This window comes from Somniosus microcephalus, unplaced genomic scaffold (assembly GCF_052327205.1).
Source record: "Somniosus microcephalus isolate GS21.2 unplaced genomic scaffold, FLI_Smic_1.0 scaffold473, whole genome shotgun sequence".
NCBI classification, from domain to species: domain Eukaryota; kingdom Metazoa; phylum Chordata; class Chondrichthyes; order Squaliformes; family Somniosidae; genus Somniosus; species Somniosus microcephalus.
In genome coordinates, this window is record NW_028225660.1 from 41,621 (window position 1) to 66,840 (window position 25,220).

General features: G+C 50.9%; 1 protein-coding gene across 1 annotated transcript in view; it reads left to right on the forward strand.

Annotated features, from left to right (window-relative positions):
• LOC147081741 (fer-1-like protein 6) overlaps nt 1-25,220 on the forward strand; it is a gene marked incomplete at its 5' end in the record, with an annotated part of 213,804 nt that overhangs the window by 41,309 nt on the left and 147,275 nt on the right. Inside the window, 2 exons of the mRNA XM_085980729.1 lie at nt 16,972-17,088; nt 24,620-24,772. Coding sequence (XP_085836855.1) covers nt 16,972-17,088; nt 24,620-24,772 — 270 coding nt within the window. The remainder of the gene's footprint in view (nt 1-16,971; nt 17,089-24,619; nt 24,773-25,220) is intronic.

Sequence of the window (25,220 nt, forward strand, 5' to 3'; positions counted from 1 at the left end):
CAAAAACGTCCCACCAGGGTGGGGTCGTAATATCTAAAATGTCGGCCCCTATCTGGACAGTCTTCTGTTCCAGGGTATAGAAGTGTTTTTGTGACACTAAAACTGCTTTTAGCAATTTAGTGAGGTGTTCTGGGAGAGGGGGAATCTGATAACCGAAATGCGCAACATATTTCTGCAGGTGGGTGAAATTCTCTTTCACAGTGAGGTGAACAGTGGAGGGTTCAGGAATGGGGACAATTCGTAGTTGTGCCACTTGAACTTCTGCCTCGGGTTTGAAACAGAAACTGCTGTCACTCACTGCACACCAGCTATGCTGTCCATACTGGTAGTGAGGCATTCCTGCGGTGACACAATATGTCCCACCTCCTATATATGCTACCTGGGGGGGAACATGGCCTTGTGCCATTGCCTCCATGGTGCAATTTATAGGTTTCGCGCCAGCAGCTCTGAACCCGCACTGTGGTTTGGAATAGGCATTCAAGTGCTGGGGACACAGGATTATGTGCACTCCCCGGCTACGGCACCCCGAGAGGTTAGTGCCCGTCATAGCATGCTCCCACTTTATGACGTAGGGCGGGACCGCTGTAAAACGAATGTGTGCACCCCCCTGAATGACCCCAATGTTCTCCACCCTGTACACCGGCGCGGGTCGGGCCGTCCCGCCCATGACCAGCATTCTGACTACTAGCCCCATGACGGTGTGGTTGGACCGCCCACAGTCCACCGGGACTGGGTAGGCCTCAGAAGCTAACCGGAGCTGGCACGGGCTTAATGCATTCTCAAAAGGGTGGAGGGCTGCGAGGTGTTTGTTGCTGATCCAGGAGGGGACTAAACCTTGCTTTAAATCCTCCAGATTGCTGCGGCCCTCGCCCAGCAACCATGCCCCATACAGCACACACACTTCATTCTGCGCAGCTTGGTCAGAAGCGTTTCTGTCCTCCCTAATGAGCACATTAACCGTTTTGGCATGTTCCTCCAGCTCCGCTATGATCTCCTTTAAGTGGAGTGTCATGGCCTGGTCCTCATGCAACTCGGAACCCACCACCTCATTCTCATTGATTAATATTTTCTTTAATTGCGTTTTTAAACCATTAATCTGGGTCTGCAGCTCGATGTCATCTAAGCTGTTGATGACAGAAGACCCCGTGTTAAAACCAGTTAAAACATTGTTAAAAGCATCCCTTCTTTGTCTCCCAATCCCGTCCAAAAGCTCATGGGTGTATAGTCTGGTTCTGTCAATGTCTGAAAAATCAAACTCATAGAATATACGGAACATATCTTTTAAGAGGGCTTGATACAACTGCGCGGTCTCTGTGGGGCACCATGCGGGTAGGTGTACCTCGGTGAGGTTTAAAATCACGGAGGCTACCGCGTAGTGCACCCTTTGATACAGCACCTGGTCTGTAGGTACTAGCACCAAGCTGTTCCCTGGTCCCTTGGTCGTGGCGGGGCATCCCTCTACTATCGTCCGTGACATCGTGGGCAGGGGCTGTCGGGGGCGGGTCACTAGTTCAGTGGCATTAACTGAGATTGGGGAGTATGGGATTGCGCATGCGTCCAGGCAAGACTCCCAGTCCATCCCCCTCCCGTTATCTTGCCACTGGCTGCGGAAAATGATGGAAATGCCTGTGGGGCAGGCCTTCTCTGATCCCCACATACAGACATAGATCCCCTGATCCGGTTCCCACCATTTATCCCAGCACACACTTAACCCCCCGTGGGTCCCTGTGATAGTCCGATGAGTGTTGTTCCCCAACCGTTCCCACTCAACTCTGGGGTTCCCCATGCCTTTACTTAGTTTCCTGAGCCACCACCACCTATCCAGGGGAACGTGTCCCTTGCATGTTAAACATATCCTTTTGCCCACGGTGACGCTAATCCTGGGAGCGACGATCCGTATCCTGGGGCACAGGAGGGAGGCCTCCTCGTAGGTGAACCCAGTCTGGCTGGAGTACTGGGACGAATTGGATCCCAGCCACCCCGGCCACGTCCCCTCGTGGAAGTAAGCGGTTGTCTCCTCCGCTTCCCGTACGCCGCTACCGTCGACTGCCACCGGCGCCCTGTTCCCCGAGCGCCCGAAGATGTGGTGGTCCTCGACGTCCCCTCTCCTACCGATCCTCAGCCCGAGCAGGACGAGCAGGATTACGCCTCCGTACATTCTGAAATTTCCTGTAATAGACATAAAGGCATCTAGCCAGGTTCCCTGGAGACTCGTTGGCTCGGGTGACGTATGGTCGGGTCCCGCGACCTCGACTCACACGGACAATACTCTGAGACGGCTTCATACTTAAATCGAACCTAACTGTTCCTTACTTAGAATTAAATTAAAATAGCCTAACTTAACACTATAAACTTAAACTACTAAAACCATATTCATCTGTCGCCCGTCTCCGAGCGGCCAGCCTAATTCCTGCCTGGGCTGTTGCAGGCTGCTCCCTGCGGCGTGGCTGCACTGACTTGCACTTCTGGTCCCTTGCAGTCTGTAGCTGCTAGCTGGGGACCTTTGTCTTCCGACTTCTCTTTAACTCGGGAGGTTGCCCTTTCAAACTGGGGAGCCGGCGACCATGCCTTCCTAGGCTGGGGTGTCCGAGGAGACCTCCTAGGAAGTGCTACTGGTGGGGCTACCCTGGTGAGCAGACCTTTTGCTCGGACCGCATTCCTCGCTGGCTGGGGATCTTCTCCCTGGGGTCCCTCCCCTCCCAAACCTGAACTGGGGACCGGTAATCTCCCGCCGTCGGCTGCCGGTGGCTGAGGGTCTCCACCTCCAGGTTCAAAACCTGGGACGGGGGCAGGGCCATCTGGCTCGGGCTCCTCCTCCTCGGAATCCCAAAGGAGGGGGGGAGTGGTCTGAACAAGGTGCTGGGGGACTCCTCCCTTGACACACACGACTGCGCCTGCGTGTGCAGCCAGTGTGTGTGCGCGCCCGCTGCGGGCTGAGGATTTCTAACCTCGGGTTGGATCCCAGCTGCCTGCTTCTTCGCCTCCGGCTTAAACAGCTTACACTGGTTGATATGGAACCATTTTGTGCACCGGGGCAATTTCACTGCATACACCATGGGGCTGGCTTTATCTACTACTAGCTGGGGAGCCCCGCGTTGCGAGGGCAATTTTGGGGCGCTTGGTCTCCTTGCCCCTGTGTGTCCCCCCTCTCCCTGTCATGTCATCTCCCTGTCCTATCCCTCCCTCCCCTCCCCTACTCTCCCTCCCCTCCTCTCCCCTCCTCTCCCTCCCCTCCTCTCCCCCCCCTCCCCTGTCTCCCTCCCTCCCCCGCTCCCCCACTCCCCTCTGTCCCTCTCTCCGGCCCCTCCCCCTGCCTAGCGCCTGAGGTCCGGAGCTGAGGTCCCCCGCGTATCGCGCGGCTGATGGACGGCCGCTGTGGGCGGGCGGGCGGCGCATGCGCAGTCAGTGCGGGCGGCGCATGCGCTATAGGGTTCCATGTACAATGGCTCTAAACTCCCCACTCGGGCGTAGTTCCTAACCATTACTTGGTCCCCTATCTCCCATTGGTGACTTTTGTTAGGCTTGAGCAGCAACCGGTTATTCCGGTGCTGCTTCCCCATGCTACCTGCTGCCTGCTCGTAAATCTGCTTCAGGCGCTCGAGGAGTGTTCGGGCGAATTTATCCCGATATACCTCCCGAAGCTGCCCTTCGGTAAGAACTGGGGCTAGGACATGGGTGGGGGTCCGCATAACCCTGCCAGTCATTAACTCGTACGGGGAATACTCTGTACTTTTGGACTGACTGGCCCGGATCCCCATGAGGACTAGAGGCAGGACCTCCACCCATTTTTGGGGTGAGTCCACTGTCTCTTTCTTCAGCTTTTCTTTTACGGTGCGGTTCATGCGCTCCACAATCCCTGAGGACTGTGGATTGTGAGCTACGTGCCACTTCCCCTTGATGCCGAGCAGCATAAGGGTGTTCTGCATGACTTGGCCGGTGAAGTGGCTTCCCTGGTCGGACTCCACAAACTGGGGTAGCCCCCACTGCGAGAACATCTCCCGTACCAAGATCCTTGCAGTGCCCAGTGCTGTGGCTGTTCTACAGGGGATGGCTTCTACCCACTTGGAAAACACGTCCACCAGGACGAGGCAGTATTTGTAGCCTCCCTGGGCGGTGGACAGGGGCCCGATGTAGTCGATCAACTGGATCGACTGCCATGGTCCCTCCACCCTCCTAACGTGTCCCATGGGCACCTTCCTTCTGTGGGGGTCGGGGTTGTTTGCAGCGCACACAAGACAGCTAGCACAGAACTCGCGGACGTCTTCCCGGAGTCCCGGCCACCATCCCGCCTGTTCCATCCGTTGCCAGGTGGTCTCAGGCCCGGGGTGTCCTGCTCCCGGACCCTCATGGGCCAGTTGAAGGAACTCCCTCCGGTGCTGCTGGGGTACTACCCACTGTTCTTCTTTGAACAGCACGCCTTCCCTTATGGAGAGGGCCACTGTGCCGTAAGGGCCTTCTAACTTCCTGACCTCCATTACTGCACTAATGACAGTTTTCAGGACAGGGTCCTGGGCTTGGACCATTTTAAGATCCGGGGCTAATGCTACTCCTAAGCTCCTCTGGGTCCCATCTCTGCCTCTAACTGCCGCCACGGGCCCGGACCCATAGGGGTCCCAGAAAGTGTCGATGCGGGCACCCTCCTTGGCCAGCGTGTCAGCTTGCTGGTTACCCTGGCCGCGGGGTTCTGTGGAGGAGTGGGCCTTCACTTTGTGGATGAAGATCTCGCCTTCCTCCCCCACGGCTGCCAGGATTTTCTCCAGCAGGGGTTTTACTGTTAAGGGTCTCCCGTCGGCGGAGGTATACCCGCGGCGAGACCAAATGGCCAGGTATTCCATGCACGAATTGCAAGTGAACATGCTGTCCGAGCAAATCGTGTACTGGGTAGGGAAGATTTCGGGGTGGGTCACGACGTACACCACCGCGGACAGCTCCGCCTGCTGGACGCTCATGGTACTGGGGAGCTGGATCGCCAGGGCAATGTTTGCCGTTGGGTCATAAACTCCACACCCTGTGAGTCGTTCGCCAGCAGATACCATGCTGGAACCATCTACATAGATCTCGCGGCCTGTGGGATGCATCCTGGCCCGTAAACCTATGTTCACCTCCCATACCCCTTCTATGGAACACCGATGGGCTGTTCCAGGATATACCATATTGGCCGCGAGCTTTGGCTCGCAAAGGCCCCTCACCTTCAGATCCATCTGCGAGAGGAGGAGGGTCCAGCGCGCAATGCGGGCACTGCTGACTGTCCCATCTTTAATCCTCCCGTCCAGAAGCATCTGGTGGGTGTATGATGTGTGAGGAGGGTGATGGGAGAGGTGTTGAGTCTGTGGTTTCAATTGCAGTTATACTGAATAACAGGACACAGACTACAGAAGTAAGTAAACAGGTCTTTAGTGATTGAGGGTCAGGGCTGAACTGGGATACACTTTGCTCCGCAGGGTTTATATACCGGTGTGGTCACCACCAGTACTACAATGTACAGGAGCCATCAAAAAGTAGTCCATCACCTTAAGGTGGTACAGGTTACATACACTACAATTCCTCCCCTTTTTAGCTTAACAGTGTACACCCCAAATTAAACATTACATGGATAACATATATACAATTTACACACAAAACTGTTCAAAGATTCAGTCTCTGAGGAGGCCTCCTGATCCGGGCCGGATAATGCCTTTCAGGGGTCTCTGGTTCTCGTTGCTGGGGTGACTCATCCACTTGATCTCCTATGGATTGAACATCATCAGGTACGTTCGAGTCTGAGGTAGATGCTACAGGCTCAATAAGTTCTTCAGCTGGTGTCTCTGCCGTAGACATGGGGTCGACCCTTGTTCTCGATTCCACAAGTTGGTCAGCATGACGTCGTATTACGTTCTCTCCAACGTCTACCGTGTACATCAAGGGTCCTTGTCGTGCACGAATTGTTCCCGGTTGCCATTTATCATCCCTATAGTCCCTGGCCAACACTGGTTGTCCTATTTCGAAACTACGAGTGGCCTTGTTATTTACATGCTGGAATTGCTTGTTTTCGACTTCCCTTCGCACATTGGGTTTTAACAAATCCAACCGGGACCGCAACCTTCTGTTATAGAACATTATGGCAGGGCTTTGATTTGTCACTGCATGCGTGGCGTTTCGATATGCCATCAGGAAATTGTCCACCTTGTGTTGTAGTGGAATATGGTCTTCACTCATGGCCTTTATCGCCTTTTTGAACGTTTGTACAAATCTCTCGGCCAACCCATTTGTAGCCGGATGATATGGGGCAGATGTATAGTGTTTCACCCCATTCTTTTTCATGAATTTCTGGAATTCTTCTGACACGAACTGTGGTCCGTTGTCTGAACATATTTGCTCCGGCAACCTATTCCTTGCAAATATGGTTCTTAGAACTGCGATCGTCTTCTCAGAGGTAGTGGTCGACATCTTAATCACTTCTGGCCATTTAGAATGTGCGTCTACTGCTATCAAAAACATGGAATCCATGAATGGACCTGCAAAGTCGATATGCACACGTTGCCATGGGGCTGAAGGCCATTCCCACGGATGCAGCGGCAATTGGAGGTGCGTTTTGAACTTTTTGGCACCCTGAGCAGCTTTTAGTCAGATCCTCTATTTGTTTGTCGATACCTGGCCACCACACATAAGCCCTAGCAAGGCTTTTCATCTTGACTCCCCCCAGATGACCTTCGTGCAATTCTTTCAGAACTCTCTCTCTTAATTTCAGAGGAATAATCACCCTTGTTCCATACATCAATGTTCCTTGACATACGGACAGCTGTTCTCGTCTGGCTGAGAATGCTGGTAACAGTAGTTTGCCATGTGCTGGCCATCCCTTCACTGTCAAGTCGTAGACCCGAGACAGTGTCGGGTCATTTCGGGTCTCTCTCTCAATACCCGCATTGGTGACTGGTAAGCATTCGATGATGGTCGAGTGAAATATCTCGACAGGGTCAACTGCCGGTGCCTCTTCCGCTGTAGGTAGTGGCAGGCACGACAGCCCATCAGCATTACCATGTTGCTTTGTACCTTTGAATTCAATATCATATTGATGTGCCCCTAGGAAAAGGGACCATCTCTGAAGCCTCTGCGCCGTCATTACCGGAACACCCTTCTTAGGGTTGAAAATGGAAACCAACGGCTGGTGATCTGTCAGCAGCGTAAACTTTTGGCCTTGCAGGTAATGGTTAAATTTCGTAACTCCCCACACGAGGCTCAGAGCCTCCCTATCTATCTGAGCATAGTTGCGCTCAGCGGAGGTCAATGATCTGGATGCGAAAGCGACTGGCCTTTCCGGGCCATCTGGAAACTTATGTGAGAGCACTGCCCCGATACCATATGGAGAAGCATCACAAGCTAAGCGAATAGGCAGCGTTGGGTTAAAGTGAGCCAACACTTCCTTAGAGGTGATCAGTGCCTTGCTCTTGAAAAGCCCGCTTACAATCATCGCTCCACTTCCATGGTATTCCCATTTGCAAAAGAGTGTTTAGCGGGTGTAACACCGTGGATATATTTGGAAGAAACTTGTGGTAATAGTTAACCAACCCGAGGAACGACCTCAACTGGGATACATTTTCCGGTGCAGGAGCTTTTACAACAGCTTCGATCTTGTCAAGTGACTTATGGTGGCCGCAGTACGAGATTCGCTTTTGAAAGAACTCGCATTTCTGGCGATTAACTCTGAGCCCATATTCTTTCAATCTGATGAGCACCTGCTCCAAATTCGCGAGGTGATCCTTATCGTTATCTCCTGTAATCAGGATGTCATCCAGGTAGCATTGTGTGCCTGGAATTCCCTGCAATACCTGCTCCATGGCCCTTTGCCAAATCGCTGGAGCTGATGCCACTCCAAAAACCAGTCTATTATACCGATATAAGCCCTTATGCGTGTTGATCGTGAGATACTGACGTGACGCGTCATCAACTTCCATCTGTAGGTACGCCTGCGCCAGGTCTATCTTAGTGAAGTGTTTCCCGCCAGACAGCAAAGCGAAGATATCTTCAATCCGCGAAAGCGGATATTGCACCGTGTGAAGAACCGGATTAACAGTGATCTTGAAATCGCCACAGATGCGAACCTTCCCAGGTTCCCCCGGCTTGTTGCTCAACGAATGCTTCATGACAGGAACAATGGGTGTAGCCCATTCGCTCCAGTCCACCTTGGACAGTACCCCTGAACGTTCTAGCCCTTCCAGCTCTGCTTCCACAGCAGGTCGTATCGCATAAGGCACCGGTCTGGCTTTGAAAAATTTTGGGTTTGCATGTTCTTCAACCTTGATGGTTGCCGTAATTCCTTTCAGTGTTCCAAGTCCCTGTTGGAACACCTCCTTAGCATCGTCTAAGATTTTGGACAGTCGTTTAGGTTTGACGTCGTCCTCCTTACAGGCATCTACAGTCAGTGCTTGTATGGAATGCCAGTCCACATTTATTCTCCGGATCCATTCCCGTCCCAGTAGTGGCGGACCTCCATCAGGTAACACATACAAGTCCATTTTCTGACTTTCTTTACCATTGTAGACCACGTTTACTTTTATCTTTCCTTTGGGGTATACTATTTGCCCCGTGTACGTTTTCAATACAATCTCCGTATCCCTCAGGGGAATGTGCGAGAATAACCTTTTGTAATCATGCTTATTCATGACCGTTAATGCCGACCCAGTGTCCAATTCCATCTTCACTTGGACTCCTGCAATCTGAAGCATGACCCAGATAGTTTGGTGGTCTGCTGTGTTACCCACATTCTGTATTTTCAGACAACCCAGTTGCTTACTGCTGGAGTCTGAATCCGTCTTTTGTTCATCCGAACTGTTCTCTGTCACCTTGTGTACTTTTTTGTACTTCTGCTGCGGTGACTTCTTGCAGCTGGTCTTCTTTCTGGACCGGCATACTCTCGCTATGTGACCAAGTTTGCCACATTGCCTGCGTTCTTTATCTTTGAACCAGCACTGGTTCTGGTCATGCATTGTCCTTCCACAACGATAGCACTTTACTGTGCCCAATGCCATTTCATTGGTGCTGAATTCCAATGGCCTTTGCTGTATCTCTGCAGCGCCCCGTGCTGCTGCCTCGTGGGATGCTGCAATGCTGAAAGCTTTGTCCAGCGTAAGGTCCTTTTCCTCTAGCAGTCGCTTCTGGGTTCCTTCCCTTAGGAGCCCACACACAAACTTATCTCTCAGTGCGTCTGCTAGTCCTGTTCCGAACTGGCAGTACTTTGATAACTTGCGCAGTTCTGTTAGGAATTCAGCGTTGCTTTCTGCTTTAAGTTGAATTCTTTTGTAGAATTTAAATCGTTCCGCTATCAGCAGCGGCATGGGGTTTAAATGCTCCTGCAGGATAGTAACAATATCCGCAAAACTCTTTCCTACCAGTTTGTCTGGTGTTACAAGGTTCCTTAATAACCCGTACGTCTTCGCACCCATTGAGTTTAATAGGGTTAGTGCTTTCTTATCATCCGGTACCTCATTCGTTGTACAGTAAACTTCGATGCGTTCCACATAAGTGGCCCAATCTTCCACATCGTTATCAAAAGTAGTGATGTTACCCGTTTTTGGCATCCTTGCTGAGTTTCTCCTTCCCCTTTGGATATTATTATTATTATTTTAATTTTTTTTCCAAGATGGCGGCTTTTCCCGCGCTTGGCGGCTTTTCCCGCGCTTGTCTTCTTCCCCCGCCGACTCAAAATGGCGATTTCCACGCTGTTGCCGTCCACGCCTCCCAGCGGTCCTTTTATTTTCCTCTGCGTTGCTGCTCTTGTTCCCCCGCCGCTCCCGCGGTCCTTGTGGCCATAAACGCTTTTCTGGCTGCTGCGCGTCTCTGCCCGATTGCAGTCCGGCCCCTGACACCGGCTGCGGTCGTGTTCTCCGCCCTTTTCGTCGTTTTCCCTCCCCTTCTCCCACTGACAACTCGGCCGACTTCCCCCCCGTGCCACTCGATCGGGCTTACCCGCCGCTGTCATAGAAGGGATGCTCACGGATGCTTGACTTCGTGCTCAGCAAACCAACCCGGGCTTCCGATGGCCTCCTGTGCGATGCAGGATGTTGAGGGCGGATGCCCTTTTTCGACGCCCGTTTCTGAGGACGAAGCTTCCTTTGATGCAAAACTGCCGCAAGGTAAGATCAGACTCGTCACCACTGTTGAGTCTGTGGTTTCAATTGCAGTTATACTGAATAACAGGACACAGACTACAGAAGTAAGTAAACAGGTCTTTAGTGATTGAGGGTCAGGGCTGAACTGGGATACACTTTGCTCCGCAGGGTTTATATACCGGTGTGGTCACCACCGGTACTACAATGTACAGGAGCCATCAAAAAGTAGTCCATCACCTTAAGGTATCCTCTTAAGGTGGTACAGGTTACATACACTACAAGAGGTGCCTGTGAAGATCGAGGATCTTTTCACAGCCCAATACGTGGCCAAAAGGTGCCGTTCGCAAATTGAGTAGCTCCTCTCCACATCAGTGAGTACTCTGGAGGAGTAGACCACGGGTCTTAGCCTGCCGTGCCGCTCCTGGAGCAGCACAGCACTGAGACTATCCCCGCTGGCCGCTACCTCCAAGATGAACTCCTTCCCCCCATCGATGGCTCCCAGGGCTGGTGCGGTCTGCAGGTCCCCCTTGAGCTGGACAAATGCTGCCTGGCACCCCTCATCCCAACACCACTCCACTCCCTTGTGTAGGAGTCGGAGTAGAGGGGCTGCTGTGGCTGCATAATCTTTAATGAAGTCTCTGCAGTACCCCGTTAGCCCTAGGAATGACCTCACACCTCTCACTGTGTTGGGGACCGGTAGCTCTTGAACCGCTTCCCTCCTCGCCTTGTCTATGGCTCTCTCTCCGGCGCGGACGGTCAGGCCCAGGAATTTAACTTCCCGCTGGCTGATCTGCGCCTTTTTCGGGTTCACTTTGAACCCCTTACACTGTAGCAGCTCCAGCAGTTCGGCCAGCAGCGGGCCGTGCTCCCCGACTGAGTCGGTAAACAAAAGCAGGTCATCCACATACTGCACTAACTGGGTGGGCTGACTAAATTCTTTTAAACTATCCGCCATGGAAGATGCTGGGGCTGTTATGAAAGCCTTGTGGCAAGCAGTTCCAAGTGTACTGTTGCCCTTTAAAAGTAAAGGCAAATTTGTACTGGTCCTCCCGCCTTCAAGGGATGGACCAAAACCCATTTGAAATATCCCGCACCGTGAATGTGGTCGCAGATGCTGGAATACTTCCGATGAGGTTGGCAACTGCTGCCATTGTGGGGGCACACGCGGGGATATTGCTGTTGAGCACCCGATAATCCACCGTGGCTCTCCATGAATTGTCCGGTTTCTTAACCGGCCAAAGCGGAGAATTAACATGGGTGGCTATGGGCCTCAACACTCCCTGCTGTACTAAAGAGGACATGGCTGCTTCCATGTCGGCCTCTGCTTCTCGGGGGAAGCTATGCTGCTTCTGGGGCCGGGCCATGGGGTCCCCGTCTACTCTGACCTCAAACCCGGTGACCCTCCCGCAGTCGTGTTTGTGCATGGCAAACGCAGCCAGGTGGGCTTGCACGAATGCCTGGAATTCCCTCGGGACACCATCGACCATGAGCCCGAGGTTGTAACCCTCTTTCGGCTTCACAGTACACAGGGTCCCCTTCCCTTCCTTTCCTGGGATGACTACCACACTGCCCTCCTTACCCGTGTCGGCTCCCCAGAGGCAATGATTGCGGAGATCCACGAGGATCCCGTGGCCCACGATAAAGTCGGCCCCTAGGATCCCTTTGCCTCCCTCCGCTTCCCACCTCACCAGGACGCACGTCCACTTGGTCTGGAGCATGCCCAGCCGGATTGAGAGCGGCTTGGAGTGCGCTTCCGCCTGTTCCTTGCCTGTGAAGCCCGATAGGACGTATGGAACCCCGCTAGGCAGAGGTGAGGTGGTGGGGTTAGCTGCGTGGATCACGGTGCACGATGCTCCTGTATCCAGCAGATAAGTCCCTTTAACCTTCTCTACCTCCATCTGCATGAGCGGTCTCTTCCATCCGTCATACCGGAGATCACACAGGTGGACAGGCTGCGTGGGCTCCAGTCATTGCGGGGAGTCAGATGGGGCTGAGGGAACTACAACACCGGTGGTGGCAGCTATTTTCCCCTGGCTGGCCAGGAGGAGAGACCGTAGGGACTGTATCGACTCCAGGAGTGGCTCGATCGCAGCGGGAGGGATACCTGGCCCTGCCTTTTGGGCTGGGGCTGGTGAATTCCTCCCCTTATTCTCCTTCCAGGGATTCTTACAATCCTTTCGCCAGTGGCCGTCCTTCCCGCACCCGTAACAGTTCAGCTTATTCTGGGAGGGACGGTTTCCCTCCTGGTGCCACTCTTTCTTATTCTGGCCCCCAGGTTTAACCTCATCGACTTTCCCCTTGGGTTGGGGCGTCTCGATACCCCTTATATTTTTAAATGCTATCGTGAGCTGGCGGATCACCATTTCCTCAGTGGTCTGGGGGCTACGGGGGTCAAACCAGGCCGCAGCCTGGGCTCGGATTTGGGGCAGGCAGTTTGTCATTAGACAACGGAGCCAGTGGGCCTATTGGTCTTGGTCCATCAACGTTCGTGCCGGCGTTCCCGGGCACGCCCTCCGGTAGACTGGCCACAGCCTGTCTGCGAACGCCTGCGGGGACTCCCCTGGGAGCTGTGCTGTACTGTTCTTTCTACACGGGCGAACGGGCTGCCGTCATTCATACCCATGGCCTCCAATATCTCATCTCTTAAGTCATCGTATCCCTTCTGCCCCTTCTTACATTCATCTGATAGGGTCTGGAGGAGTTTACCCTCCAGAGAAAACAGCAGCATTTTGGCTTGCTCTGCATCATCGCAGTCATTAACGCAAGCTGCCTGTTCTATCTCTCTAAAATGCAGTGAGGGGTCTCCCTTTTCGGAGAGCTTGGGGATGTGACTAACCATGGCCCTGAGTTGCTGGGTGCCATGCGGTACCACAAACTGGTTTTGGATGGCTCCTTGTTCGTCGTCCTCGCCGGGCGGGCCGTACTTCCGTTGTCGGAGGGGGTACACCGGTCCCGGTCCCGGCCTATCTAGCGGGGGCTGCTGTACCTCCCCTACCACTTCATCTTCCACCCCCCTATGCTGCCAGACCTCCTGAAAGCTCGGAGCTATGGGTGGTGGCCGTGAAACCTCTGGTTCCCTTGCTGGCTCATCTCTTTGCGCTGCCTGTGGGACCGTTCTGCTTGGGTTGCCGGTAAAGTCCGACTGGCCTGCCTTTGGGCTGATAAGGCATATCATCCCCTTAGCCCTCGCTAAAGCCATACTCAAGGTTTCTATCTCTTCCCTACAGGGGCCATGATCTGCTTCCTCAAAGCCTCGGTCGCAAGCCAGCCTATATGCTGCCTTTACTTCTTTAACCTTCTCCTCCTGTTCCCTTATCTCTTGGGTTAGGCGGGCAATTGTGTCCTGTAACCTTATCTCACTACCTCTTGCCTCTCTGACCTGGAACTCCAAACACTCCACCTTGTACCTTGCGCTACCTTTGATTTCGGCGGTCTGGCATTCCAGGCGCTCTATTTTTGCTCTTGTATTATTCTTAACTTCAGCGACCCGGCTCTCCAGGCGCTCTATTTTTGCTCTTGTATTATTCTTAACTTCAGCGACCCGGCTCTCCAGGCGCTCTATTTTTGCCTGGTGTTCTTTTGCCGTCTGCACTCTTTCTTGGTTTAGTGCCTGAAGCGCCACTATCAATTTCTCCTCTGCTAAAGCCTTATCCTGTATCTCTATCTCCTTGTGCTGGATTTCTAGGGCCGATTTCTTAAGCTTGGCAGCCTGTGCTGCTACAACTCCGTCCAACAGTAGGACCTGTTTCTTGGACTGGGCTGGCCCCCATCAAAGAACCTGTTGGACAAAGGAGAGCAGTTGCAGAACCGGCAGGAACCAATTACCGGCCATCCAAGTCGATGGGCCAAGATCGATACCGTTTGTTTAATTCCAGCCCGCTCAAATCAGACAAAAGAATGAGCTGATTGAGCGTAGAGATAAGGGCTACCGAGGGGGTTATAACTAGCCTCTCGAGAAGCCATTCGCTCTCTCTCGCCTCGCCTCCTGCGCCCTGCCTCACCATCAACCAAGGAAGAAGACCATCGAAGGAGAGCCCGTCCAGAGAGGTAGGATACCCTGTCAGAGACCTTTTAATTACTGGGGTATGTCTTACTGGACAGTGAAGTCTATGCAACAGCGGGACCACGTGACATCGGCAGGCAACAGGGCAAAGGGGCAAGGCTTTTCTTTCAACATCTCAGACCGGTGAGCATTATACTTCAGACCTATCGCAAGATAATCTAGCTAGGTGTAGAGGGTGGGAGTTAAGGGGATTGCTGAATTGTCATTTTAGCCATTTTCCCTCGATGTGCCGTTTCTCCTCCCCTGTTAAGTGTAAGTGTACTGCATTCATATCATCCTTTTGTATAGTATTGTTATCTTATTTTCTCTGTTAATAAATTTTGGTTTTCTTTGTACCAAACCACTGGTCTGCTCGTTTGTCTATATCGCTATCTGCCAATAAGTCCGGGGATCAGAACTAAGGGGTGAGCGATCCGAACCGCTTAGAGATAAGGCAGCCGGAGACATAACCGACTGGCCAAAGCAAGTAGCAAAACCCCCTACAATGGAGTTCCCAGAAAGATGGGCACGGATTTGGGAGGCGACAACACGTTCAAGGACTTTGGAGAGGAAAGGGAGTTTGGAGGTGGGGCGGCAGATTTGAAGGAGAGGGGACAGTACCTGAGGAGAGAAAACTGTTAACACTGTCAGCTAACATGGGAGCCAGAAAAGGAAGTTGGGTGGTCAGCAGTTTAGTGGGAATAGGGTTGAGGGAGCGGGAACTGGGTCTCATGGACAAGATGAGCACGGAGAGGTCATGAGGGGAGATCGGAGAGAAACTGGAGAAAGATGCAAATTCAGGGCTAGGGCAGGGGATCCTTAGAGGAAGCTTAGTCCGGTGGGCTAGGGGAAGGGAGGGAAGTGGCAATAACAGCTGATTGGATGGTCTCAGTCTTAGAGACAAAGAAGTCCATGAACTCCTTGCACTTGTTGTTGGAGGTGAGGGTGGAGGAGACGGGAGATTTTTATAACTAATAAATGGAAATGTTCAAAGAAAATTTAAAAAACATATAATTCTTTTAACGCCCCTATGATGTTTCTCCAGGGTTGCTCGCAGTAGAGTCCAGGAGATGAATCTTTAATTCCTGGTGACTCCAAGACAATCCTGGAGGGTTGGCGACCCTACTTGTATGTCACAGGACCCCGCCCGACTTGCCTATTGAAAGGGGCCTACTGCCGGAAACAGGCAGGAGCTTCAGCCACTCGGCAGTAGGCCCTTTCACAAATGGTGATAGCCAAAGTGTCGCCGGGATTGGGGCGGTAAGTCTACCGACCCCATTTTGAGGCTGTTCCATCCGCGATATCACTGACTAGGCCAAGTTAAAATCGCCTCCAAAGGAAGAAAGTCCAAATGCCTGACCAATAAAAAGTGAAGGACATGTACAGTAGGTTCCAAAGTATCATGTAGCCTGACTCACCAATGTAGATACGCTTAAATTAAATATATAATACATTTCTTTTTATATTGTTGGTCTCGAACAAGAAAACAAGTTACTGATCTGGAGCGTTTAAGTTGCTCCTTTTGATTGCTTTTGGTATTTTGGCAGGCCCTTTTTTGTACACAGAAGCTCATAAACATAATCTTGTAAAGGCAAGTTTAAAATAAGGGGAGGGCAATCTCTAAAGGCGATGGTTTCAGGATTGAATCAAACATTAACAATAGTGCTCCATGGTTGTCACAACATGAGCCTGGAAATTACTGTGATCAAGCATTTAAAATAAATGGGTTTAATGTCTCTGCTACAATAGTAGAGGGAGGAATTTGGTACAAGCACATTAAGCATTCAAATGATAGCATTGCTTACAGTAATTTCCAGGTGATAGTAATTTTTTTATATAACCAAAGTAGGGCTAAAGAAATCCACCAGTCAAAACATTTTGTCATTTTCACATTGGAAGTCCAATTGAGGAACCCCCAAAAAATCTCACAAATAAGACATCAGACTAGATTTGACACCTCTCAACATGTTATCTGTGGTGAATATTTGTCAAAACCTCTTTGTCTGCACAAGTTTTTAAATAACAGCTGCATCCCTGGATAACAAAGAATAAAATGCAGAAATTTAATGGAAACTGTGAGATTCTCTGTCTGGCTATTTCTCTATCTGCCTATGTCCCTTGGCATTTAACTCCAATCAAGACCAGTCAAATGGGATTCTTTCCAGGGTGTTCAGTCTTTCTTGTAGCTATTTCTTTTTTTGAGGGAAAGGCTAGATTTTGTACTGAGTAAAATGATAATGTCATTACTGGGGAGTGGATCATTTTTTCAGGTTTGTCACTCAGTATCAACCTCAGGTACACTCAGATGCAGCTTGAAACATCCTTTACTCTGTCCCAACAGACTGCTAACCTCAAAAAAGCACCTGCTGCCAAACCAAGCTAAATTTTCCATTTCCCACACTAGCCATCCTTTTGGTCTGTTTGAAAGAGAGCGCCAATTTGTGCCAACAGATGGGCTCTTTGCTCCTATGGGCTGATGCCCACAAAGAGTTGGGATGAGACTGTTCAAGTTATTCTATGCTGGAACGTTATAACCAGCAGAAAGAGGAGACTTTCATCCCATCAATCTGCATTGGATCCCAGGTTCATTCAATCCGTCTTATCTGATTTAAGCCAGGGCAGTGCTGTTGGACTATGGAAGAGAGAAAAAAAGGGTCCCCTCTCCAGATTGCTGGTGTGCGCGTGTGCATGTACGTGTGCGTGTGCGTGTACGTGTGCATGTACAATTTCATGTTTCACCGTAGCCTGTTAACAATAAACTGGAAAACCAAATAAAAATGCTGTTTGACAAACTGTCAGGTACATTTTCCACTGTTATCATCTCGGTCATTTTCTGTATTCTAGGAACTAATGTCCAACGAAGCCAGTCTAACGGTTCAGGGAAAGAAGAAAATGTCAGTGAGTGAGCGGTTGCGTGCAATTCAGAGCTGCATCCAAAAGCTGCGATTCCTTGTTGATGAGGTATAATATAGTAAAGAAGTATTTCATTACAATCCAGCATTAGTTTTTCAACCTGAGTGTTAAACCTAATGACATGGCAACAAACTGATCTGTTTTAATATTCATATTGTTTGTTTTTCCCTAACCCCTGAAGGAACAATCCTCAATTTATCACTTGAATGCGGGTCAAGAAGGCCATGACATAGAACACCAAATGAATCATAGAAAATCATAGAAATTTACAGCACAGAAGGAAGCCATTCGGCCCACCCTGTCTGTGCCGGCCGAACAAGGTCTATCCAGCCTAATCCCACTTTCCCACTCTTGGTCCGTTGCCCTGTAGGTTACGGCACTTCAAGTGCATATCCAAGTACTTTTTAAATGTGATGAGGGTTTCTGCTTCTACCACCCACTCAGGCAGTGAGTCCAGACCCCCACCACCCTCTGGGTGAAAAAAGTTCTCCTCAACTCCCCTCTAATCCTTCTACCAATTACTTTAAATCTGTGCCCCCTGGTTATTGACCTCTGTGTTCAGGGAAATAGGTCCTTCCTATCCACTCTATCCAAGCCCCTCATACTTTTATACACCTCAATCAAATCTCCCCTCAGCCTCCTCTGTTTCAAAGAAAACAACCCCAGCCTCTCCAATCTTTCCTCATAGCTAAAATTCTCCAGTCCTGGCAACATCCTCGTAAATCTTCTCTGTACCTCCTCTAGTGCAATCACATCCTTCCTGCAATGCTTTGGAGTGAGTTGTAAGCCTGGAGTTCAGTCAAAGGGCTTTAGTGATAAAACAAACCACGACAATGACACATTAGTTGTTTATGAATGTCAGCAGAAGCCCAAGATTGAATGAATCATGGAATGATACAGCACAGAAGGAGGTCATTCGGCCCATTGTGCTGGTGCTGGTTCTTTGAAAGAGCTATCCAATTAGTCCCACTCCCCTGCTCTTTCCCCATAGCGCTGTCATTTTGTTTCCCATCAAGTATTTATCCAAGAGAACAGTTGCTACTCTCCCTAGTATCTGTGATTTGTTTTAACAACGCATACTGAAGTTATTTTTACACTGAAGTTTTTCAGGTATTGAATTCGATAGGTTGGAGAGCCCTAGACTGATGAATTAGTACTCAAATATAGTGTTATGGTCACGGATGTCCACGTGACAAATGTAAGGGACTCCAGTAATTCAAGTTACAGAACATGGACATTTATTTAACTGTTTAACATTTCCAACCCAAACAAAATATAACACAATGATGGGTAAACCCAGATAATCCCCTTATGTAGCATTGTAGCTATAAAATAAAGGGTGATTCAGGAAAGAGTGTAATTGTGTTGTACTTAGCACTCTCACCTCTGGGTCAGAAAGTTGTGGGATCAAGGTCCTTTACAGGACTTTATTTAGGTTGTCACTTCAGTGCAGTACTGAGGGAGTGCTGCACTGTTGGAAGTACTGTTTTTCAGATGAGATGTTAAACCAAGGTCATGTCGCCTTGTTCTGGTACTTCAACTGGACGTAATAGATTCCAAGGGACTAATCGAAGAAGAGCAAGAGTTCTCCTCGTGTCCTGGCCAACACATCTCCTTCAACCATCACCATAAAAAACAGACTAACTGGTTGATATACCTATCAATTCATCCAATGAAAAGCGACGAGTTAAGATAGTAACTATAGGTTTTTATTGGCTAAATAACAGAGCCCACCCTCGTGGGTGATCGGGTCCAACAAGGAGGAATACCAGCCAGTCGACCACCTTTATACCTGGACAAGCAGGCGGAGTCATGGGCGGAGTCAGCTGTGGTCAGCCCAGGTATAACAGCATGACAAGAGGTGACCTTGTGTAGTGATACAACAGTGTAAAAATACCTGTTTATACACTGTATGAATGGAACCGCGTTTATGTGTTCAACCATAAATGTATTTTGATGCTTTGGCAACATAAGATGTACCTTATCATGCCAATAAAGCGATTTGTATTGTATTGTAAACAGTGATAACCATAGTGTAACGATATAAACAGTGATAACCATAGTGTAACGATAGTGAACGATAAAAGTGGTTTACCACATTCACCCCTTGTTTAGATTTGAGTCCGGCAGGGTGAAGTGTGCTACCAGTTCGGGTATGTCACTCTGTCCGGAGGCCTCGTAAGTCTCTCTGATCGGCGCAGCAGCGGCGGCGGTGATGCAGTATCCGATGTTAATGCTGGTGTCTGCGTGGTCGGCGAAGGCTCGTGGGGTTCCGGCATGCCGTCTACCTGGGGTGGATTTGGGGGGGTGGTGGGGGGTAACGGTGGTGTCTCAGGGGTGCCCGAGGGTGCAAGGTCTCGTAAGGAGACTGTGTCCTCCCGCCCGTCTGGGTATGCCACATAGGCGTACTGGGGGTTGGCGTGCAGGAGGTCCACCCTCTCGACCAGGGGGTCCGTTTTATGGGCCCTCACGTGCTTTCGCAGCAAGACGGGCCCCGGAGAAGTCAGCCATGTTGGTAGCGAGGTTCCAGTAGTCGACTTCCTGGGGAAAACAAACATTCGCTCATGGGGGGTGGCGTTAATGGCCGTGCAAAGCAGTGACCGGATGGAATGCAGCGCTGCCGGGAGGACTTCCTGCCAGCGAGAGGTTGGCAGGCCCTTAGACTTTAAGGCTAAGAGAACGGCCTTCCAGACAGTCGCGTTCTCTCTTTCCACCTGGCCGTTCCCTCGGGGGTTGTAGCTGGTGGTCCTGCTTGCAGCAATGCCTCTCGCTAGTAGGAATTGGCGAAGTTCCTCGCTCATGAAGGATGAGCCCCGGTCGCTATGTATATAGTTCGGGAACCCAAACAAGGCGAAGAGGTCGTTCAGGCATTTGATGACCGTGGTACTGGTCATGTCTGGGCAGGGGAAGGCAAAGGGGAAACGGGAGTACTCATCAATGATGTTGAGGAAGTACACATTACGGTCAGAGGACGGGAGGGGCCCCTTAAAATCGATGCTCAAGCGCTCGAAGGGGCGGGTGGCCTTGATCAGGCTTGCTCTGTCCGGCCTAAAGAAATGCGGTTTGCATTCGGCACAGGTTTGGCAGTTCCTGGTCATGGTCCTGACCTCCTCGATGGAGTAGGGCAGGTTGCGGGTCTTAATGAAGTGGTAAAGTCTGGTGACCCCGGGGTGGCAGAGGTCGTTGTGGAGGGTCTGCAGTCTATCAATTTGCGCGTTGGCGCATGTACTTCGTGATAGAGCATCTGGGGGTTCGTTCAGTTTACCAGGTCGGTACAAGATATCATAATCATAGGTGGAGAGCTCGATTCTCCACCTCAAGATCTTGTCGTTCTTGATTTTGCCCCTCAGCTTGTTATTAAACATAAAAGCGACTGAACGCTGGTCGGTGAGGAGGGTAAATCGTTTGCCTGCCAGGTAATGCCTCCAGCATCGTACTGCCTCCACGATCGCCTGGGCCTCCTTCTCGACCGACGAGTGTCGGATCTCAGGGCCCTGTAGGGTCCTTGAGAAGAAGGCCACAGGTCTCCCTGCCTGGTTAAGGGTTGCTGCTAGGGCGAAGTCGGATGCATCGCTCTCCACTTGGAAAGGGATAGACTCATCCACCGCGTGCATTGCGGCCTTAGCAATGTCTCCCTTTATGAGGGAGAAGGCTGCGCACGCTTCTGCCGTCAGGGGGAAGGAGGTGGACTTCATGAGGGGTCTGGCTTTGTCCGCATAATTCGGCACCCATTGGGCATAGTAGGCGAAGAGCCCCAGGGTTCTCTTCAGCGCCTTTGGACAGTGGGGGAGGGGTAGCTCCATGAGGGGGCGCATTCTTTCGGGGTCGGGGCCGATGACCCCGTTCTCTACTACGCAGCCGAGGATGGCGAGACGCGAGGTGTTAAACACACATTTCTCCTTATTGTAAGTGAGGTTCAGCCGTTCGGCCGTACGGAGGAATTTCTCCAGATTAACATCGTGGTCCTGCCGGTCGCGGCCGCAGATGGTGACGTTATCTAGATAAGGGAACGTGGCCTGCAGCCCGTTCTGGTCAACCATCCGGTCCATCTCCCTTTGGAAGACCGAAACCCCGTTGGTGACGCCGAAGGGAACCCTAAGGAAGTGGTAGAGGCGGCCATTCGCCTCGAAGGCGGTATACTGGCGGTCCTCAGGGCGGATAGGGAGTTGGTGATAGGCCGACTTAAGGTCGATGGTGGAGAATACCCGGTACTGTGCAATCTGATTGACCATATCAGATATGCGGGGAAGGGGGTATGCGTCCAGCTGGGTGTACCGGTTTATGGTTTGGCTGTAGTCGATGACCAGGCGGTTTTTATTGCCGGTCTTAACGACTACGACCTGGGCACGCCAGGGGCTGTTGCTCCTCTCGATGATGCCCTCCTTCAGGAGACGCTGCACCTCAGAGCTAATAAAAGCTCTGTCCCCGGCGCTGTACCGCCTGCTCTTGGTGGCGACGGGTTTACAGTCGCGGGTGAGGTTAGCGAACAGGGAAGGGGGCGGGACCTTGAGGGTGGATAGGCCGCAGGTGGTATGCGGTGGGCGGTTTAAAGGCTGCTGGTTGTCGACTGTGAGTGGGGGGAGGGGTCCACCGTATGCCAAATTGACACTTTGAAGGTGGGATTGGAAGTCCAGCCCTAGTAGGACGGCAGCGCAGAGCTGGGGCAGGACGAGGAGTTTAAAATTTTTATACTCCGTGCCCCTAACCGACAGGGTCACAACACAGTAGCCGCCGATGTCTGTAGAATGGGACCTCGACGCCATCGAGATCCGGTTGCGCGTTGGCCGGACAGTGAGGGAGTAGTGGCTCACCGTGTCTGGATGGATGAAACTCTCCGTGCTTCCGCTGTCGAACAGGCAGGTCGTGGCGTGGCCGTTTACTTTGATGTCCATCATGGACTTGGACAGGTGATGTGGGCGAGCTTGGTCCAGTGTGACGGAGGCTAGTGTATGGCTGAGCGAGCTGCTGTAGTCTGCGGGTGAGGCGGTGGTCGGGTCTGGAGGCAAGGTGGCGGTCGAGTGTGGTGGACAAAATGGCGGCGCCCACGAGGTTGAATAAAATGGCGGAGAAGATGGCCGCCCCCACAACTCACATGAGGCACTGCTGGTCTCGGTGGCCTTGATCAAAGATGGCCGCCCCCCACGACTCACACGAGGGGATACTGGCATCTGTGGCCTTGATGAAAGATGGCCGCCCCCACAACTCGCATGAGGCACTGCTGGTGTCTGTGGCTCTCCCCCTGCAGGCCTTAGCGAAGTGGCCTTTCTTGTGGCAATCGGAGCAAGTCGCGTTTCTTGCAGGGCAGCGCGTCCTCGGGTGTTTCGCCTGGCCACAGAAGAAGCAGCCGGCGGCCCGATCGCGGGGCTCCGATGTTGCAACCGGTACCGGGGGTGGCGGTCCCGATCGGTTCTGGGACGCCGACGCTGAGGTAGGTCCCAGAGGCGGCGGTGCGAGGGGTATTGCGGCCGGGGTCGGGCCGGAGTCCCAGGGTTGCGCAGCACAGTACCTGGAATACGTCTCGAGGTCCCGATGGGCCACTTCCAGAGAGCGAGCGAGGGCTGCAGTTGTATTCAGGTCGAGGTCCTTTGATTCGAGCAGTCTTTGCCGTGAGTAGTCGGACCGAAGGCCTTTCACGAAGGCATCGCGGATATTCCCTTCAGTATTTTCTGCAGCCGTTACAGCTTTAAAATCACAGTCCCTGCCGAGTGTTTGTAGCGCCCGTAAAAATTCATCTACAGACTCTCCTGGCTGTTGCGAGCGGGATCTTAGGAGATGTCTGGCATACATAGAGTTTACCGGGCTCCGGTACTGCTCTTTCAGCAGGTTGAGGGCGTCCTCGTATGTAGTAAGGTCCTGGATGATTGCAAATACTTTAGGGCTCACTTGGGCGGTCAGAACTCTTAGTTTGGATCCCGGAGGCACGCCGGATTCTCCCAGGTAGGATTCGAAACAGCTCAGCCAGTGTTTGAAGTCGAGGGCTGAGTTCGCTGCCTGTGGGTTTAGATCCAGGTACGGCGGTCGGAGGGCTCGCAGCCAGGCCGGCTGCTGTGGCTGTTGTAGCTGGCCGTTTGGCTGGTCGTTTGGCTGCTCCGATCCACTCATTTCAAAATTTAGCCAATAAAATTGATATACCTATCAACTCATCCAATGAAAAGCGACGAGTTAAGATAGTAACTATAGGTTTTTATTGGCTAAATAACAGAGCCCACCCTCGTGGGTGATCGGGTCCAACAAGGAGGAATACCAGCCAGTCGACCACCTTTATACCTGGGCAAGCAGGCGGAGTCATGGGCAGAGTCAGCTGTGGTCAGCCCAGGTATAACAGCGTGACAAGAGGTGACCTTGTGTAGTGATACAACAGTGTAAACAGTGATAACCATAGTGTAACGATATAAACAGTGATAACCATAGTGTAACGATAGTGAACGATAAAAGTGGTTTACCACACTGGTCAATCATGTCATTTGTTGTAATCAGACCTTGCTGTGCACTAATTGGTTGCCAGTTTTACCTCCAAAACAATGGTTACACTTAAAAATAAAATGTAATGGCTATGATGTGCTTTGGGATATCCTGAGGACTCAGTAGAATCATAGAATGATACAGCACAGAAGGAGGCCATTTGGACCATCGTGCCTCTTTGAAGGAGCTATCCAATTAGTCCCACTCCCCTGCTCTTTCCCCATAGCCCTGCCAATTACCCCCTTCAGGTATTTATTCAATTCCCTTTTGGAAGTTATTATTGAACCTGCTTCCATCGCCGTTTCAGGCAACGCATTCAAAATCACAGCAACTCGCTGCGTAAATGTTTTCCCCTCATGTCACCTCTGGTTCTTTTCCCAATTAACTTAAATCTCTGTCCTCTGGTTACCAACCCTTCTGCCACTGGAAACAGTTTCCCCCTATTTACTCTATCAATACCGTTCATGATTTATAACACTAAATAAATACAAGTTCCTTCTTCTTTCGCTTTGGAATAAATATATAAAAACATTTTTAATTGATGAATTCTGCTGAGGCTAATTGCATCTCATTTGCCCAATTTCCAAATTTTCCAGGAAAGATAAGATATTTGTAATTGTGATGATCTGATTATCAATAAATTATGATACATTTTTGAATCAAAATCAAAATATCACATTGTTGATTGGACCAGTGGTGCAACTTATTATTATGCTATGCCCTAGGAGATCCAGGACTGCCTCTCATCAGTGAGTTATAAATCTTAGATCATCAGACATGGAACTGTGCTGTGTTGAGTTGCATCATTAATCAAGGAATTATCCTGGTTTGTAGATCGACTTAAGCACTCCCTAATTGCCGACAACATACTGGTGTTGGTGAAGGCCATCGAAGTAGCCATAGCAACCCATACAGCCTTTCACCCAGACTCCAAGGTGTATAGCCCAAAGGCAATGAAAAACAACACTTGAAGCTAAAAATATATCAAAGGACACAACCACAAATTGTGATGTTTCTGTTTGTTAAAATAAGTTTGCAGCATAACAGAACATGACTAAATGCAAAGCAGAGAAGTTTAAAAATCACACTATTGATTTACATTATTTTTATATTTCAGCCGCAACATACTATTCCAGATGTGTTCATTTGGATGCTCAGCAGCAACAAGAGAATTGCGTATGTACGGATTCCAGCTAAAGACATCCTGTATTCTGAGAAAGAGGACGAGAAAGGAAAGGATTGTGGGAAGATTAAGTCACTATTTCTTAAAGTAAAACATTTTTGATGTGCCTCAATAATTCCGAGACTCAATGTTAGCGAAACAAAACAAGGCTTTTATTAACTTAGAAAGTAACATGTAAGAGAGAGGGGTATCTTCCTTCTGGAGACTGAGGCCAGACTGAGCTAGCTTACAAAAGGGGCCAGGTATGGGCGGAGCCCTACACACAGCACATTCCAGCACATTCCAATAAACAATACAATGAGGACTGGGGGAAGGGAAATGACACTGAAACCGACCACAGTCACAGGCAGTGATGAATGGAATATTTCATCACATTCACCCCTTCTATAGATTAATCTGTTCGGGGGTTTGATAGTCCTCTGCGACCGACGTGGCTGTTGTGGTGCCGCGGGTGTCGGCTGGGTGTCCCCGGTAGCCTCCTGGGTCTCTGCCGGGGGTGCCGCCAGGGTTGTTGAAGGGGTAGTTGGTGGGGGTG